This window comes from Balaenoptera borealis (genome assembly GCF_965194805.1).
Source record: "Balaenoptera borealis genome assembly, chromosome: X".
Classification (NCBI taxonomy): domain Eukaryota; kingdom Metazoa; phylum Chordata; class Mammalia; order Artiodactyla; family Balaenopteridae; genus Balaenoptera; species Balaenoptera borealis.
In genome coordinates, this window is record NC_138881.1 from 127,769,737 (window position 1) to 127,783,289 (window position 13,553).

The following is a 13,553-nucleotide window of genomic DNA, read 5'->3' on the forward strand; positions in this document are numbered from 1 at the left end:
GGCTTAGCCTGGGGCCCGGGTCATCACATCCCAGCGTGGGTGTCCCCCTTGGCCCTGGGGTGCGAGGGAGCTCACTGTGGAGGCTGTGTCACACCGTGTCCCTGGAGCGGTGCCCTCTGCCAGCCCTGGGGGGGCGGGGGGGCTCGTCCTGGGGGCCGGGCCCTCCAAGGCCGCCGTCGCCGCCCCCTCCCCGCTGCATACCTTGCCCACAGCCGAGCAGCTGGGAGGCTATTTATAAAGGCGGGTGAGATCAGCGGCCGGCCGAGGCTATAAATGCGCAGGCCGCGGCCGGGCCCCACAGGAGCAGCCGCCCGGGGCGCCGGAGCCGCGGGCAGCGCTGCCGGGATGAGCACCAGCGCGGTGGGCGGCGGCGGGGCCAGTGGCGGCAGCAGCAGCAGGTAGGGCTCGGCCTGGGCGCCCGGGGCCCCTGGCGCCTCGCGCGCTCACCGCCGCCCACCCCACCCACAGCTCACAGGCCTCCTGCGGGCCTGAGTCCTCAGGCTCCGAACCGGCCCCCGCCGTGCCGGCACCACGGATACTGCAGGGGCTGCTGGGCTCCGACGACGAGGAGCAGGAGGACCCCAAGGACTACTGCAAGGGTGAGGCCTGGCCGCGGCGCCTCCGGGAGGAGGGGGCCAAGCCGGCCCACATGGGCCAGGGCGCCGGTGGGGCTGGGCTGTCCCGGTGCACGGGGGAAGGCAGCACCCCCACCGTGCCCTCCGGGCTCCCTTCCCCAGGTGGCTACTACCCCGTGAAGATCGGGGACCTGTTCAATGGGCGGTACCACGTGGTGCGCAAGCTGGGCTGGGGCCACTTCTCCACCGTCTGGCTCTGCTGGGACATCCAGTGAGTGCCCCCTCCACCCCCCGAGGCCCAACGCCAGCTGGGGTCCTGCCCTCGGGCACCGTTGAGGCCACGGCGATGGCCCCGTGGGTCTGGCCGGTGCTGGCAGCCGACGCGGGTCTCGGTGTTGCAGGCGCAAGCGCTTCGTGGCCCTCAAAGTGGTGAAGAGCGCAGGGCATTACACGGAGACAGCTGTGGATGAGATCAAGCTCCTGAAATGTGTGAGGCGCCTCCCCTACCCGCTCCCAGCGCCCCAGGAGCCGCCCAGGGCCTGGCAATGTGGGTGCAAGGCCTGCCGGGGCTCCGCGGGCGGGGGTGGGGGGGGTGGGGGGCGGGGCTCCCGGAGGGGCAGGCTCCAGCTGGCTCCGCGGAGTGGGAGGACCCGAGGAGCGGGCAGGGCGGGCCGGCAGCCTTTCTTCCAGCGGGGCCCAGCTGGAGCGGGAGGGGGGCCCCCACCCCGGAGGAGCCACCCGGGGAGCAGCTGGCGAGGGGCAGGTTGGAGCCGTCTGTGGCCCCTTGGCTTTTGCTCCAGGTCCGAGACAGTGACCCCAGTGACCCCAAAAGAGAAACCATTGTCCAGCTCATCGACGACTTCAGGATCTCAGGGGTTAATGGAGTCCGTATCCTTTGTAGGCTGAGCAAGCAGTGTGGCAGCACAGGGGCCAGCTGGCTTATGCCTTCCCAGCTCCTAGGACCTCAGTTTGCTGATCTGCACGATGGGGGTTTATCCCTTCCAGTGACACTGCGAAATACCCCCATCACCACTTTGGGGATTTGTGTTTCTGTGTGGGGGGCAGGGAGCGGATAACCAGGTTGGCACAGGCTATCCACAGGCGTTGCTGGGTTACCCCCAAGTGGGAGGGCCCACCTCCGTGGCAGTGCCTTCCCTTTCGGGGGGCTGTCCGTAGGCTCTTTGGCAGACTTGGGCATAGGACTGGGGACGGGCTGAGAAACCTGTCTATTCCTCCAGTGCCCTCTCCCTAGGGTGACCACAGAAGGTACTGTCCCAACTGGCACACCTAAGAGTGATAGGGACACTATGACAGCAGGATGGTGGCAACACCGGGACCTCCCAGACCCAGCTCTGCACTGCCTGAGGCTCGTTGCTCCCCCGCCCCAGCTGAGGGTGGGCAGGGCCTGTGCCCCAGCTGCTTGCCCACTGACTGCCCTTCACTCCCGGCCCAAGACGTGTGCATGGTATTGGAGGTCCTAGGCCACCAGCTCCTCAAGTGGATCATCAAGTCCAACTACCAGGGCCTGCCCGTGCCCTGCGTGAAGAGCATCGTGAGGCAGGTGAGCGCCGCGCGTGAGGCAGGTGAGCGCCGCGCGTGAGGCAGGTGAGCGTCGCGCGTGAGGCAGGTGAGCGCCGCGCGTCCGGCACGAAGAGCACTGCGAGGCGGCCTGGGCAGGGCCGGCGGAGTTCAGGAGTGGCTCTCCCCAGGTGCTGCACGGCCTGGATTACCTCCACACCAAGTGCAAGATCATCCACACAGACATCAAGCCTGAGAACATCCTGCTGTGTGTGGGTGATGCCTACATCAGGCGCCTGGCTGCTGAGGCCACAGAGTGGCAGCAGTCAGGGGCCCCGCCCCCATCCCGGTCCACAGGTACCAAGAGCCTGCGTGGGGGCGGGGCGGGGCGGGGCGGGGCCCGCAGGCCTCAGCCCCTGCCTGAGTCTCGGTTCCTTTCTGTCACTCCATGCTCTGCCTGCCCCACCCCCCAGTCAGCACTGCCCCCCAGGAGGTCTTGGTAAGTGGGGGCGCCCCTCTTCCTGGGCCTCACCTTCCTCAGCCTCTCTGGTTCCACCCCTTCCCTGCCTCTCCACCCTCCCCAGCACTCCTGCAGTGGCATTTCCAAGAGGCTGGGTGGCCTGGATGCGGATGACACGCAGAGTGGCCCACGTGCCCCAAACTGCCCTGGGTGGCTGCTGGGCTCGCCCCCGCCTCAGTGGAAGGACACTGCGTCCGAGTCTGGGAGGGGCCGGAGCTGCCCCTAGGGGAGGCTGGCACCCACAGGCAGGCCTGCTGGTTCCTCCCCAACCTCAAGCTCTGGGGAGTGGCGGGCAGGACGGGAGACAGGGGGCGGTGCCACGTCTGGTGTCCCTGGAGCCCCCGGGCCCGCAGGCCACGGGCAGAGGCTCGGGCTGCTCAGGGGACGGGTGACGGGCACGCCGGAGTGACCCGGGCTCTAACGGCAGACCGGTAAGCTGTCCAAAAACAAGAGGAAGAAGATGAGGCGCAAACGGAAACAGCAGAAGCGGCTGCTGGAGGAGCGGCTTCGGGACCTGCAGAGGCTGGAGGCCATGGAGGCGGCGGCCCAGGCCGAGGGTGAGGGGCCAGGGGGGCGCAGGGCCGCCTGGCACGTGCCGCAGCGGCGTCTGCTCACACACCACCTCCGCCCGTCTCCCCAGACTCTGGCTCAAGACTAGAGGGGGGCAGCGGCTCCACCTCCTCTTCTGGCTGCCACCCTGGGGGGGCCGGAGCCGGCCCCTCCCCGGCCTCCTCCTCCCCTGCCCCCGGGGGCAACCGCAGCCTCAGCCCCAGCTCCCAGACCTCAGGCTTCTCGGGCTCCCTCTTCTCCCCCGCCTCGTGCTCCATCCTCTCAGGCTCGTCCAACCAGCGAGAGACCGGGGGCCTCCTGTCACCCAGCAGTAAGTCAGGCAGCGGCAGGCAGCAGGCGGGCGGGGCCGGGCAGGGCAGGTCCGGGCCAGCTCAGTCTCTCTCCCTTCTCTTGCTTCCCCAGCACCATTTGGTGCCTCCAACCTCCTGGTGAACCCCCTAGAGCCCCAAAATGCAGACAAGATCAAGATCAAGATCGCAGACCTGGGCAACGCCTGCTGGGTGGTATGAGAGGGCACGCTGCTATGAAGGAGGCGGCACAGGCCTGTCCCCAGGGCTCACCGAGCAACCCGCTCGACCAGACCCCTCCCTGTGTCTGCCTCAGGCCGCAGTCCCAGGGCTGAGCCGAAACCAGCACCGGCCCTGCCTGGTCAGCAGACCCGGGCCCACGGCAGGGGGTGGGGAGCCACAGGGAAGCGGCCGGCCTCAGCCTCAGCTCGTCTGGCCAGACCCTCGGGACGCCTGGGGACGCTGAGGCTCAGCGAGCCCCACTGCGCTCCTCGGGTGCACGGCCCAGAGGAGGCGGGAGACGAGAGGGGGGCCAGTGAGGGCAGGCCAGCCACGGCCCCAGCTCCTCCCCAGGGCTCCCCTTGCCTGCAGCACAAGCACTTCACCGAGGACATCCAGACACGGCAGTACCGGGCCGTGGAGGTGCTGATCGGCGCCGAGTACGGGCCCCCGGCCGACATCTGGAGCACGGCGTGCATGGTACATCCGTTTGGGCTGCCCCCGCCCAGGGCTGGCCCCCGTGCCGCAGCCTCATCCTCTCCCCCTTCCAGGCCTTCGAGCTGGCCACTGGCGACTACCTGTTCGAGCCACACTCTGGAGAAGACTACAGTCGCGACGAGGGTAGGGGGAGGCAGGCCCTGGGCTCGGCCTCGGGGTCCCCCGGCCGCCCGGCTTCCTCCCAGCCGTCTGTCTATTCACAGACCACATCGCCCACATCGTGGAGCTGCTGGGAGACATGCCCCCTGCCTTTGCCCTCTCGGGCCGCTATTCCCGGGAGTTCTTCAACCGGAGAGGTGGGGCCGAGCGGGCTCAGGCCGCCTGGATGTAGGGGGCGGGGCAGGGACCTTGGGCTCTGAAATAGGGGGAGCAAGGGGTCCCAGATCGGAGTCCTCCCTGGTGGAGCCTGACCTAAGGCCCACCGGCCTGCCCCCAGGAGAGCTGCGGCACATCCACAACCTCAAGCACTGGGGCCTGTACGAGGTGCTCATGGAGAAGTACGAGTGGCCCCTGGAGCAGGCCACGCAGTTCAGCGCCTTCCTGCTGCCCATGATGGAGTACATCCCCGAAAAGCGGGCCAGCGCGGCCGACTGCCTCCAGCACCCTTGGCTCAATCCCTAGGCCCGGCTGGTGCTTTGGGCAGCTTGGGGCGGTCCTGGCTGCCCCCGACCCCCAGCCCTCAGTGCCTTCACGGAAAGCAGGACAGCTCCGCCCCACTGCGGGACCGCCCCACCCACCCTGCTGAGTGCGAGCTTTCTCACACCGCCCTCGGCAGGGCAGACAGGTACCAGGGCCAGGCCTGCCTTTCAGAATTCGTTCTGCCCCCAACCCTCGCAGAGGGCCCTCTGAATGGGAAGCGCGCTGCCTGTTTTCTTAATAAAGTGTGACTGAAACACCAGCGTCCTGGAGTGACAGAAGCACGCGGCCAAGGGCTAGGGCAGAAGTGGGTTTATTCTGGGTCCACCCACCGAGCCAATTAGGGTGCTGAGGGCGCGAAGGGGATCTAAAGGGTGGACCGAGACGGTCCCGGGGACGGCCTAGGCCTCCACGGCCCGGCCGTTGATGACGCGGATGCGGCGGATGATGTCCTGGATGGCCTCTGACGTGGTGCCCTGGCCCCCGATGTCTGGGGTGTGCATCTGCGGGAGACGGGCAAGCTTGGGCACACAGCGGGGCCCGGCCAATACCGGAGCCCTAGCCTGCAGGCAGCCCGGGGCTGCCCACAGTGCCCCGTGGCCTGCAGGGGCTGGGCGCGCCACCAGGAGGGCAGTAACACCAGCTAAGGCCCCAAAGGCCCACTCTGCCTGGTACAACCCCCACCTTGGGGGCAGCACAAAGTGCCGGGTCACCATTTCCAGCCCCTCAGTCGTCCTATCAGCTCAACCGGGGCTGGGGTGGGAGTTGGACAGGAGGCAGGTGGGGGGAGCCTCACGTTTTCATTGTCCATGGATGCCAAGACGGCCTTGCGGATGGAGGTGGCGTACGAGTGGAGCCTAAGGAAGAAGAGCAGACTTCGGTCCTCGCGGCCTTGGGCGCGGGCCGGGGGCCAACGGCCCGGCATCGAGAGGCCACTTACTTGAGGTGGTCGAGCATCATGCAACTTGCCAGCAGCGTAGCCGTGGGGTTGGCGATGTTCCTGTTGGCGATACTCTTGCCTGTGTTCCTTGTAGCCTGGAAGAGGCGAGACGAAAAGGAGGGGGCTGGGAAACACAAGAACGTCGAGCGTAGACTGCATTTGTGTAAAGTGTCCAGAACAGGCAAATCCAGAGACAGAAAGCAGATGACTTCGGTGCCAGGGGCTGGGAAGGGGAACAGAGAGTGACAGCCACAAGTACAAGATTTCTTTTGGGGGTGATGAAAACATTCTGGAATTAGAGAGTGGGGATGGTTGCACAACTCTGGTTATCTCAGAAACCAATAAATCGTACACTTTGAATGGGTGACCGAGGAAGTATGTGAGCTATAGTGCACAAAAGCCAGTGGCCCTGGCACTGCTGGTGGCACTCACCGTCTCAAACACAGCATACACGTGGCCGTAGTTGGCCCCCGCTACGAGGCCAGGGCCCCCAACCAACCCCGCACAGACGTTGTTGACGATGTTGCCGTAGAGATTGGGCATCACCATGACATCGAACTGCTGGGGCCGGGACACCAGCTGTGGGGCAAGGAGGGGACAGCCGGCACCTGGAGCACGGGCAGCCCCGGGAGCCCAGCGCAGGGGCCGCGCAGCATGGCAGCCGAACTACCTGCATGGTGGTGTTGTCCACGATCATATTCTCGAAGGTGATCTGGGGGTAACGGGCTGCCACCGCCCTGCAGCACTGGAGGAAGAGCCCATCGCCCAGTTTCCTAAGGGGGACGCAGGACACCAGCTTGGCCACTGCAACCGTCAGCCGGAGGGACGGCGCGCGCAGACGCCACAGAAGGCTGGGTTCTAAACTACAACCGGTGCCGTCTGCAGGACGGGCAGAATCCCGTTCCACCTCCCCTAGGTGTGCACTGCGGTGAGGCCACAGCTGGGAAACGGGCAACAGGGCGTAGTCGCGGGCCCCGAGTCCCAGAGAGCAGGCCTAGGCAGCAGCGCGGAGGGGCGAGGTGGGGGGCATACATGATGTTGGCCTTGTGTACAGCCGTCACTTTCTTGCGCCCACTCTCCTGGGCCAGTTTGAAGGCATACTCAGCAATGCGCAGGGACTTGGCCTCGGTGATGATCTTCAGGCTCTCCACCACTCCTGCCACACTCTGAGAAGGGGACGAGGGAAAAGAGGCCCACATCCTGTCTGAGCCTGCCCTCTAGCACGAGGTTCCCCTCGGGCACGGCCTTCCTGACCACCGCCCTAGCCGAGCTCGTGCCTGGCAACACGCCCCCACCTCGTGCTCCAGGCTGCTGTACTCGCCCTCCGTGTTCTCCCGGACGATGAGGATATCTATGTCCCTGTGCCGCGTCACCACTCCCGGCAGGCTCTTACAGTGGATGACGTTGGCGTAGAGGTCCAGGCTGGTGCTAGGGGCACAGAGGGAGAAGCAGCCGGCAAGTGCAACGTCTCTCTGCTGGCACTCCCACCCCCGCCAAGCCCCCACCCCGTGCACTTGGCTCTCACCGAAGGATGTTGTTTCGGGATTTGTGGGATGGCGGCAGGTTATGGTTTGTTTCAATATTGCCTGCAGGACAGAAACAAGACCAGCAAGCTGGAGAGGGCGCCCCAGGCTCAGCTGTACCACCATATTCCCCTTTCTGACCCAGGGGATGTGTGCCAAGGGTGACTCCAACAGGAGAACACAACAGCTTCCGGCGGCAGAAGTGTTTCATGGAACACTCTAGCGTAACTTGCAGCATAAGCCCCATGGGGGCAGAGGGGCATGTGTGTCTGTGCGTTTGGTTCACTGATGGGCTCCTGGCACGTAGCATGCACTCAATAAATACTGAACGAATGAATGAATGAACAAGGGTTGGCATCTGGCCAGAAGGTCTTGCTAGACCCTGGGTGGGGAATGGCAAGGCCAGGGTCTAGCTGGACAGAAAGTGACCACTCTTGCTTACTAACAGGCTGGTGGCTAGGCTGGCACCAGCAAGGGGACCTTGGCCAGGGTTAGTGCCAGGCCCTGCGTCGAGGAAGCACAAGAGCTCCAGCTCAGAGGCAGGCAGGGGTTGCCTGGAAAAGACCACAGCTTCACCTTGGCTGGGACCAGGGCACCCAGAGGGCCAGCAGCTGCTGAGAGAAGGCAGTCAGAGGGTGCCGAGTAGAGGAGGGCTTTCTCAGGGCCCCCAGGGCCGCCGGCCCTCCAACTCACACCCTGCCTGGACTTCCTTCACCCAGAGTGCCTTGGGCACCCTGTAGCTGACACGGCTGCCCCCCCACGTGACTGCCAGGCCCTGGGGCTCTAGCCGGGTTCATCTTTGCTCACTCACTCCTCACACAGAGCAGGTAATGGTCTAAAGTTTGCAGAATGAGTGATGGAAACAGTTTAAGGACCTGGACCAAACCAAGGCAAACTCAGAAAGGGTAAAGCTCCCATCTGTAACATCCACAGCTGTGCCAACTGGAACCAAGGCAGCAGGCAGAGGGTTAGAACTACATCTCTGTGACATCTGGTTTGTGAAGAAAGACTCTGAGGGTCAAAGCTGACTCCAGCAGAGAGGGCTGCCTCAGGAGGGAAGAAGAGGGTGGAAGGGAGCCCATCCCTGGACAGGCTCCCGCAGAGCCTAGTGCCACCGAGATCTCAAGAATCGCAGCATCAGTGGGGCCCCAGGGACAAGTGTCAGCTTGGAGGTGAAAGGAATCACGTGCGGTGCCCCATCCTGGCCCCCGAGCTCACCCTTCAGCGCCACGCGGTTCCGCCGGATGGCCATGATGGCGTTTCGGATGTCCTCCTCGTCGGCGTTGGAGCTCACGTGCACCTCTTCGAAGTCCACAGGCACACACGCATGCCTGGGGCAGAGCAGGGTCAGGGCGGCGGCCCCAGGCCTCCATCCGGGAAGCCCGCCTGGACCACTGGGTGCAGAGGCCTCTCCCCTGCTGCTGCCCACCGTGCCCTGGCTCTGGCTGAGGGGAGACTGAGCCCACCTGCGCCAGCTGACAGGCGCGCACTTACACTCCACAACACTGTTAGTGGGCCTGGTTCCACCCTCCCCGTGCTCGGGCCGGCCTGGCAGGATCGCAGACACGGGGACAAAAGGCCTCCCACCACTGGCTCACTGCCCCTCTTGGCACAAAGTTCTCCGGGTCCCCCGGCTGGGCCCAGGGGCTCTGTACCTGAACACAGACTTGACGTGCAACATGAGCTCTGGCCCGATGCCGTCCCCTGGGATCATGGTGACCGTGTGCCGCCCACCATACTTAGCCGACGGGGGCTAGAAGGACGGGGAGGCCTTCAGTTCCCTGCCTCCCTCCAGCACTGACCCAGTGGGAAGGCCCACCGGGAGGTGCCAGCTTGGGGTACCACACCCCTACACCCTGCCCCGCCCACCCCAGACAGGGCTGCTCACGGCGGGGGGCGCTCCTGGGTCACGAGGACAACAGCAGAAGCAGGCCCCGTCCCCATCTGGACTCAGGTCAACCCCAAAGCAACTAAAAGCCCCACCTAACAGGCGGATGAGAAGAACACTCACAATTGTTTGTTGCTAGAGGCGGGACCGGAAGGAAGAAGACACAGATCAGCCAAGGTTGGAGGAACAAGGCTTTGCTGGGGAATGGGGCCGTGTTCCCTGGGGCGCTGTCTAGCACGGTTCAGGGGAGAAGGGGTGGGCGAGCTCTGGAGACTGCACCTCAGGGGGAGAGACACAGAAGGGCAGGGAGCCAAGAGGCACGCCACACACGCGTGCACGCACACACGCACACACACACCTCTGCACCCACGCCTGCCTGTGAATGCGTCTGCATGCACCTGTACACACGTGCCTCTGCACGCACACAGACGGGCACACGTGAACATCAACACACGCACGTGCGTGCACACACTCGGGTGGGTACTTACTGAGAAGTTCCTCCGGGGGGCTTCGTGGGCACCTAGAACCTGGCAAAGAGAACCCAGATGCCAGTGGTTGCTGTCTAGCCCAGAAAGCCAATTTGGCAAGGGCCAGCCAAGCTCCTGGCAGGGAAGGCGAGCGTCCTCACCACGCCCAGACACGCCCTGCGCCTCAGCCGTGCACCACTGTCTAGCGCACAGCAGTACACAGACCGGCCCGTCGGAACACCGAGGAGGGTCGTTACAACCCTTTACACCTCCTTCAGGTCCCTGGTCAGTTTTTTAAAAAATGTTTACATCCCCCTCCCCACCTTTTGTCGTTTCTGGTCTTCTTCAGCCAATTATTCCTGCTCAGTGATGTCTGTAACTTGGAAAAGTTGGCACGCCAAACGTAGTACAATAGGGAAATCGTGATAACAAACCACTGGGCCACCACGACCGTCATTTACATCATTTTAATAATCATGTTTCCTTATTACAAAAGCAGCATATGGACAGAACACGAAGATCAGAAGGAAGAAGACAGCACCCAGCCCCCCGTCCACCCAGAGATAAACACTGTTCGCCCCACGGGGAACAGCCCTCTAGAATCAGAAATCGAAAAACGCAACCATTTTCAGAACGGCAGATGCCAATCTTTCGGAAGGCTTTCATGAAGGATTGCAAAACTGCTTCGTGGCCTACATGGATGACAGATGTCCCCACCCCACCCCCCACTTGAAACAGCCGCGCTTGGTCACATCGGTGCCACGCCTGACAGCTTCAGAGCAAAAGCCACCCAAGCCAAATGGGACAGGTGCTCAGAGTGACCTATCTGGAGTCCCCACACTTTCCTGGAAGAAGAAGCCCATGTCCCAGCTCCCACCGCAGCGGGGTTACAGGCCCACACACTTTCCTCCCTGTTGTGCCCCACCTGGGTGCCCTTCAATCCAGAGACAGGGGCAGGGCCAAGGTCCTCCTTCTCGCTTGGGAATGCCCTGCCACTTGCCTGCTGGGGCAGCAGCAGATCGTTCCAGCCAATGGCAGAGTCACTGTGGCCATTTTCCAAAGAGCCATGCCTTCCTGCTAGCAGTCTAGAAGCTCAAGCAGAGGCTGACCGCCCCATCTGGGTCTCCCTGGCTGGTATTCACAAGGCTCCCACTTGCACAGAGCTCCGGCAACACAGGGGTTAGGAAGCAGATGACTAATAGACAAGAGGCCCTGGAGGCTTCTGATGATCCATGGGGCCCCTGGGTCTGCAGCCTGACACAAACTGGGGGCTTTTCTGTTTTCCTTCTAGCAACTGTCAGTATCCGGCTTCATCTTATCTGTAGGCTCTCAATACAAACTTGTGGATGGTGCTTGTATTGAGACTGCCTTTCCTCCAGGAAGCCTTCCCTGATGCCCTAAGGCTGCTGAGCTGTTGGTCCCCCCGGGCTCCCAAAGCCCTACCCACCCCACTCCCTTCCCCCCAACCACAATCTCCCTAGGTTATCGCTGCTGTGCTCCCTTTCCTACCCCTAAGCCCCTGAGAGTGGACACCATATCTGTCTGAGCCCCTACTGTCACCCCAAGACCGAGCAGAATGCCTGGTCCAGAGCTGGGACACAAAAAACATTTACTGAATGAATGAGCATATCAGAAAGTGAAGGAAGATATGACGGGCTTTGAGGCTAGGGAGACCTCGGTCCAGATCATCCATCTACTACTCTTGGTGGCAAATAGCTTAACCTTGCTGAGCTTCCCACCCTTACCTGAAATCCACAGAATAGAGGTGCCTACTTCATCTGACTGCTGGAAACATTAAGCAAGAAGAGGTATGCAAGCTGTTCAGTCGCTAAAAGGGCATACGGGGCTGTGCAAAAGCATACGCCCCCCCCCCTTTACCCCACCAGCCCCTCAGGCCAGTGTTCAAGGCTGCTGGCCAGTGAGGGGATGCTGGGCTGACCCCTACAGCTCCGAGCAGTAACTCCTCCTGGGTTTCAGCCCTCTGAGGTCTACTGGCGCCCGGCAGGTAACCTGGCCGTGCCGGTGAGCCAGCGCTCACATCAGGCCTGGCTCTGCATCTGCGCAACCCCACCCCACCAGACCCTGGACCCCATCACTACCACCAGGGCTGAACCTCTCTCTCACCTGGTCCCAATGCTAGATGTTCCATCCAGCTTTGGCCAAAGACCCGGAGAGCTCTCAGGATAGTGACTTCCCTGACCTTGCTCTGGACATATTCAGGCACCTTCCTTCAAGAGGTTACAAAGCTTCTGTGAAGCTACCTATCAAAGGAGCCCAGTATGAGGCAGGATGGGATATATGCATTGGTCTCCAGCTTGTTCATCAAGCAGGAAGGTGGATTGTTACCCTCGTCCTTTGATAGTGCCACAGAAAGAAAGGAGTCCAGAATGGTACATGTCCCAGCCTAAGGGCGCCCGTGCTCCACATCTTAGCGAGGTTTCTCTCTTCAGCATGTTTCTGTTGGATCAAGTACCAATGGTGGCTGCATGTTTTCACACGAGGTCCCCATTAGCGGGACCAAAGATCTGGGCTTCATCTCTAAAGGTTCCCATACCCAGGACAACCAGTCTCAGGGCAAGGCATTGCCCAGCTAGCAACCTTTCACTGCCCCCCATCCCTGCCCCAATATGGACACAAGCACACACACAGGGGAAGTCAGGGAGGAGATAGATGTCCCCACCAAGATCCTGCAAGAGCCTAGCTGCCAGCGACCTCTGGAAAGCCTCTGGTGAGCAAGTGGGAGAAGTCAGCATTTTAAACATAATTTCATAAACCAGAAGCTGTTACAGGGCAGTCTTCCCCAGGGATCAGAGGGGGGAAGCATGGCCGAAGACATGTCCACAAGTAGTGTCAGCAAAGTCACAGAGTTCTGGAAGGTCAGAGTTGGGTGGATCCTTTGAGACAGAGGAGAAACTGGAGCCCAGAGAGATCAGACCTCTCGTCCCTCAGGGCCAGTCCTGACTCGATGACTCTTCAGATGGCTTCCAACCCACCCAGGGACTAAGTTATCCTCATTCAAGCGTGTCAAGAGAGAGGAATCAGACCTGAATAACCAAGATCCTAAACAGAGAACCACGGAAGCAAAGCCCTCGAGGCCTCCCAACCCGCCAGCTTCAGGAATCCTAGCTCCTTCCCATTCCAGGCGCCTGCGGTGGGCGGGGGGGGGGGGAGGAGGAGGCTCTGGGGCACCGGCAAAGTCCGATTCGCCACCTCCACTGGGAGAGGTGGCAAAGCGGTCCACAAGAGGGAAAACTGAAGAGGAAGGGCGGCCAGGAACCGATCCCCAAGAGGGCAAGAGCAAGGCGGGCCGGCCACGTGACCGCCTTGGGGGGGGGGTTTCCCACAAGGACACTAGGGAGGTGACACTGCCCCCCGGGGTCCACTCTCCCCGCCCGTCGGGAGCTCCCCCACCACAAGATGCAGACCCCTGAGAAGCCAGACCAGAATCAACTTTGGCTAACCCCTTCACTGACAGCGAAGGTGGCCAATCAACCCTGGCCCGCAGCACTCTCCCCTCCCCTCACGAGACCCGCAGCCAATCAGGCCCCAGGACGCTCCGAGAGCGGCGGCCGCCGGCCTAACCCCGGCGAGGTGCAAGCACCCCTCAGCGAGCGCCGCGGCTGTTCCCGTGGCCCGCTCCTGTTTCTCACCTCCCAAGGACGGCAGAGGAGGGCCGGCCTGAGCACTGCCTTCACAGCGCCGCCCGCGATCGTCGCCACCTTCAGCGCCATGATGGAAAGTGAGAACTGCCGCAGGTTCCGACTCGTAGATGGCGCTCTCGCGAGAGTTCGGCGGGGCGCGAAGTCCCGGGAGGGGGCGTGGTCTCGCAGTGCGCACGCACACGGCGGCGCCGGTTCTCACGCCCTCTTCCGGCGCCGAGAGCGCCGCCGCCGCCGCAGCCGCCGCCGCCAT

At 62.9% G+C, this 13,553-nt stretch overlaps 2 protein-coding genes across 3 annotated transcripts; one reads left to right on the top strand and one right to left on the bottom strand.

Moving 5' to 3' along the window:
• The first annotated feature begins 249 nt into the window (after positions 1-249).
• SRPK3 (SRSF protein kinase 3) lies at positions 250-5,080 on the top strand. 2 transcript variants are annotated; one of them, XM_082377701.1, is made up of 15 exons: positions 251-398; positions 469-599; positions 738-846; positions 977-1,064; positions 1,376-1,463; positions 2,030-2,136; positions 2,285-2,450; positions 2,567-2,592; positions 3,041-3,170; positions 3,254-3,493; positions 3,586-3,686; positions 4,062-4,169; positions 4,241-4,310; positions 4,391-4,483; positions 4,624-5,080. In XM_082377701.1, the coding sequence occupies exons 1-15, from the start codon at positions 274-276 to the stop codon at positions 4,806-4,808; spliced, it is 1,767 nt and encodes a 588-aa protein (XP_082233827.1). In that variant the 5' UTR covers positions 251-273; the 3' UTR covers positions 4,809-5,080. The 2 variants fall into 2 exon arrangements, with proteins under 2 accessions (XP_082233826.1, XP_082233827.1); XM_082377700.1 differs by having other exon boundaries at positions 250-398; positions 4,241-4,483.
• Positions 5,081-5,120: 40 nt separating this feature from the next.
• Positions 5,121-13,446, bottom strand: IDH3G (isocitrate dehydrogenase (NAD(+)) 3 non-catalytic subunit gamma). Its single transcript, XM_082377702.1, has 13 exons — positions 13,292-13,446; positions 9,663-9,701; positions 9,298-9,309; positions 8,942-9,039; positions 8,505-8,617; positions 7,289-7,349; positions 7,059-7,191; positions 6,796-6,929; positions 6,434-6,536; positions 6,196-6,342; positions 5,764-5,858; positions 5,620-5,680; positions 5,121-5,326 (listed from the first exon to the last, which is right to left on the bottom strand). The coding sequence occupies exons 1-13, from the start codon at positions 13,370-13,372 to the stop codon at positions 5,225-5,227; spliced, it is 1,179 nt and encodes a 392-aa protein (XP_082233828.1). The 5' UTR covers positions 13,373-13,446; the 3' UTR covers positions 5,121-5,224.
• Between the last annotated feature and the right edge of the window lie 107 nt (positions 13,447-13,553).

Coding starts and splice junctions, on each gene's coding strand:
- SRPK3 (XM_082377700.1), top strand. CDS start 274: ATGCGCAGGCCGCGGCCGGGCCCCACAGGAGCAGCCGCCCGGGGCGCC. Junction 600..737: donor CCCCAAGGACTACTGCAAGG/GTGAGGCCTGGC, acceptor TCCCTTCCCCAG/GTGGCTACTACCCCGTGAAG. Junction 3,687..4,061: donor TGGGCAACGCCTGCTGGGTG/GTATGAGAGGGC, acceptor CCTTGCCTGCAG/CACAAGCACTTCACCGAGGA.
- IDH3G (XM_082377702.1), bottom strand. CDS start 13,372: ATGGCGCTGAAGGTGGCGACGATCGCGGGCGGCGCTGTGAAGGCAGTG. Junction 6,537..6,795: donor GTACACAAGGCCAACATCAT/GTATGCCCCCCA, acceptor CGTCCCCCTTAG/GAAACTGGGCGATGGGCTCT. Junction 6,343..6,433: donor TGGACAACACCACCATGCAG/GTAGTTCGGCTG, acceptor CTTGCCCCACAG/CTGGTGTCCCGGCCCCAGCA.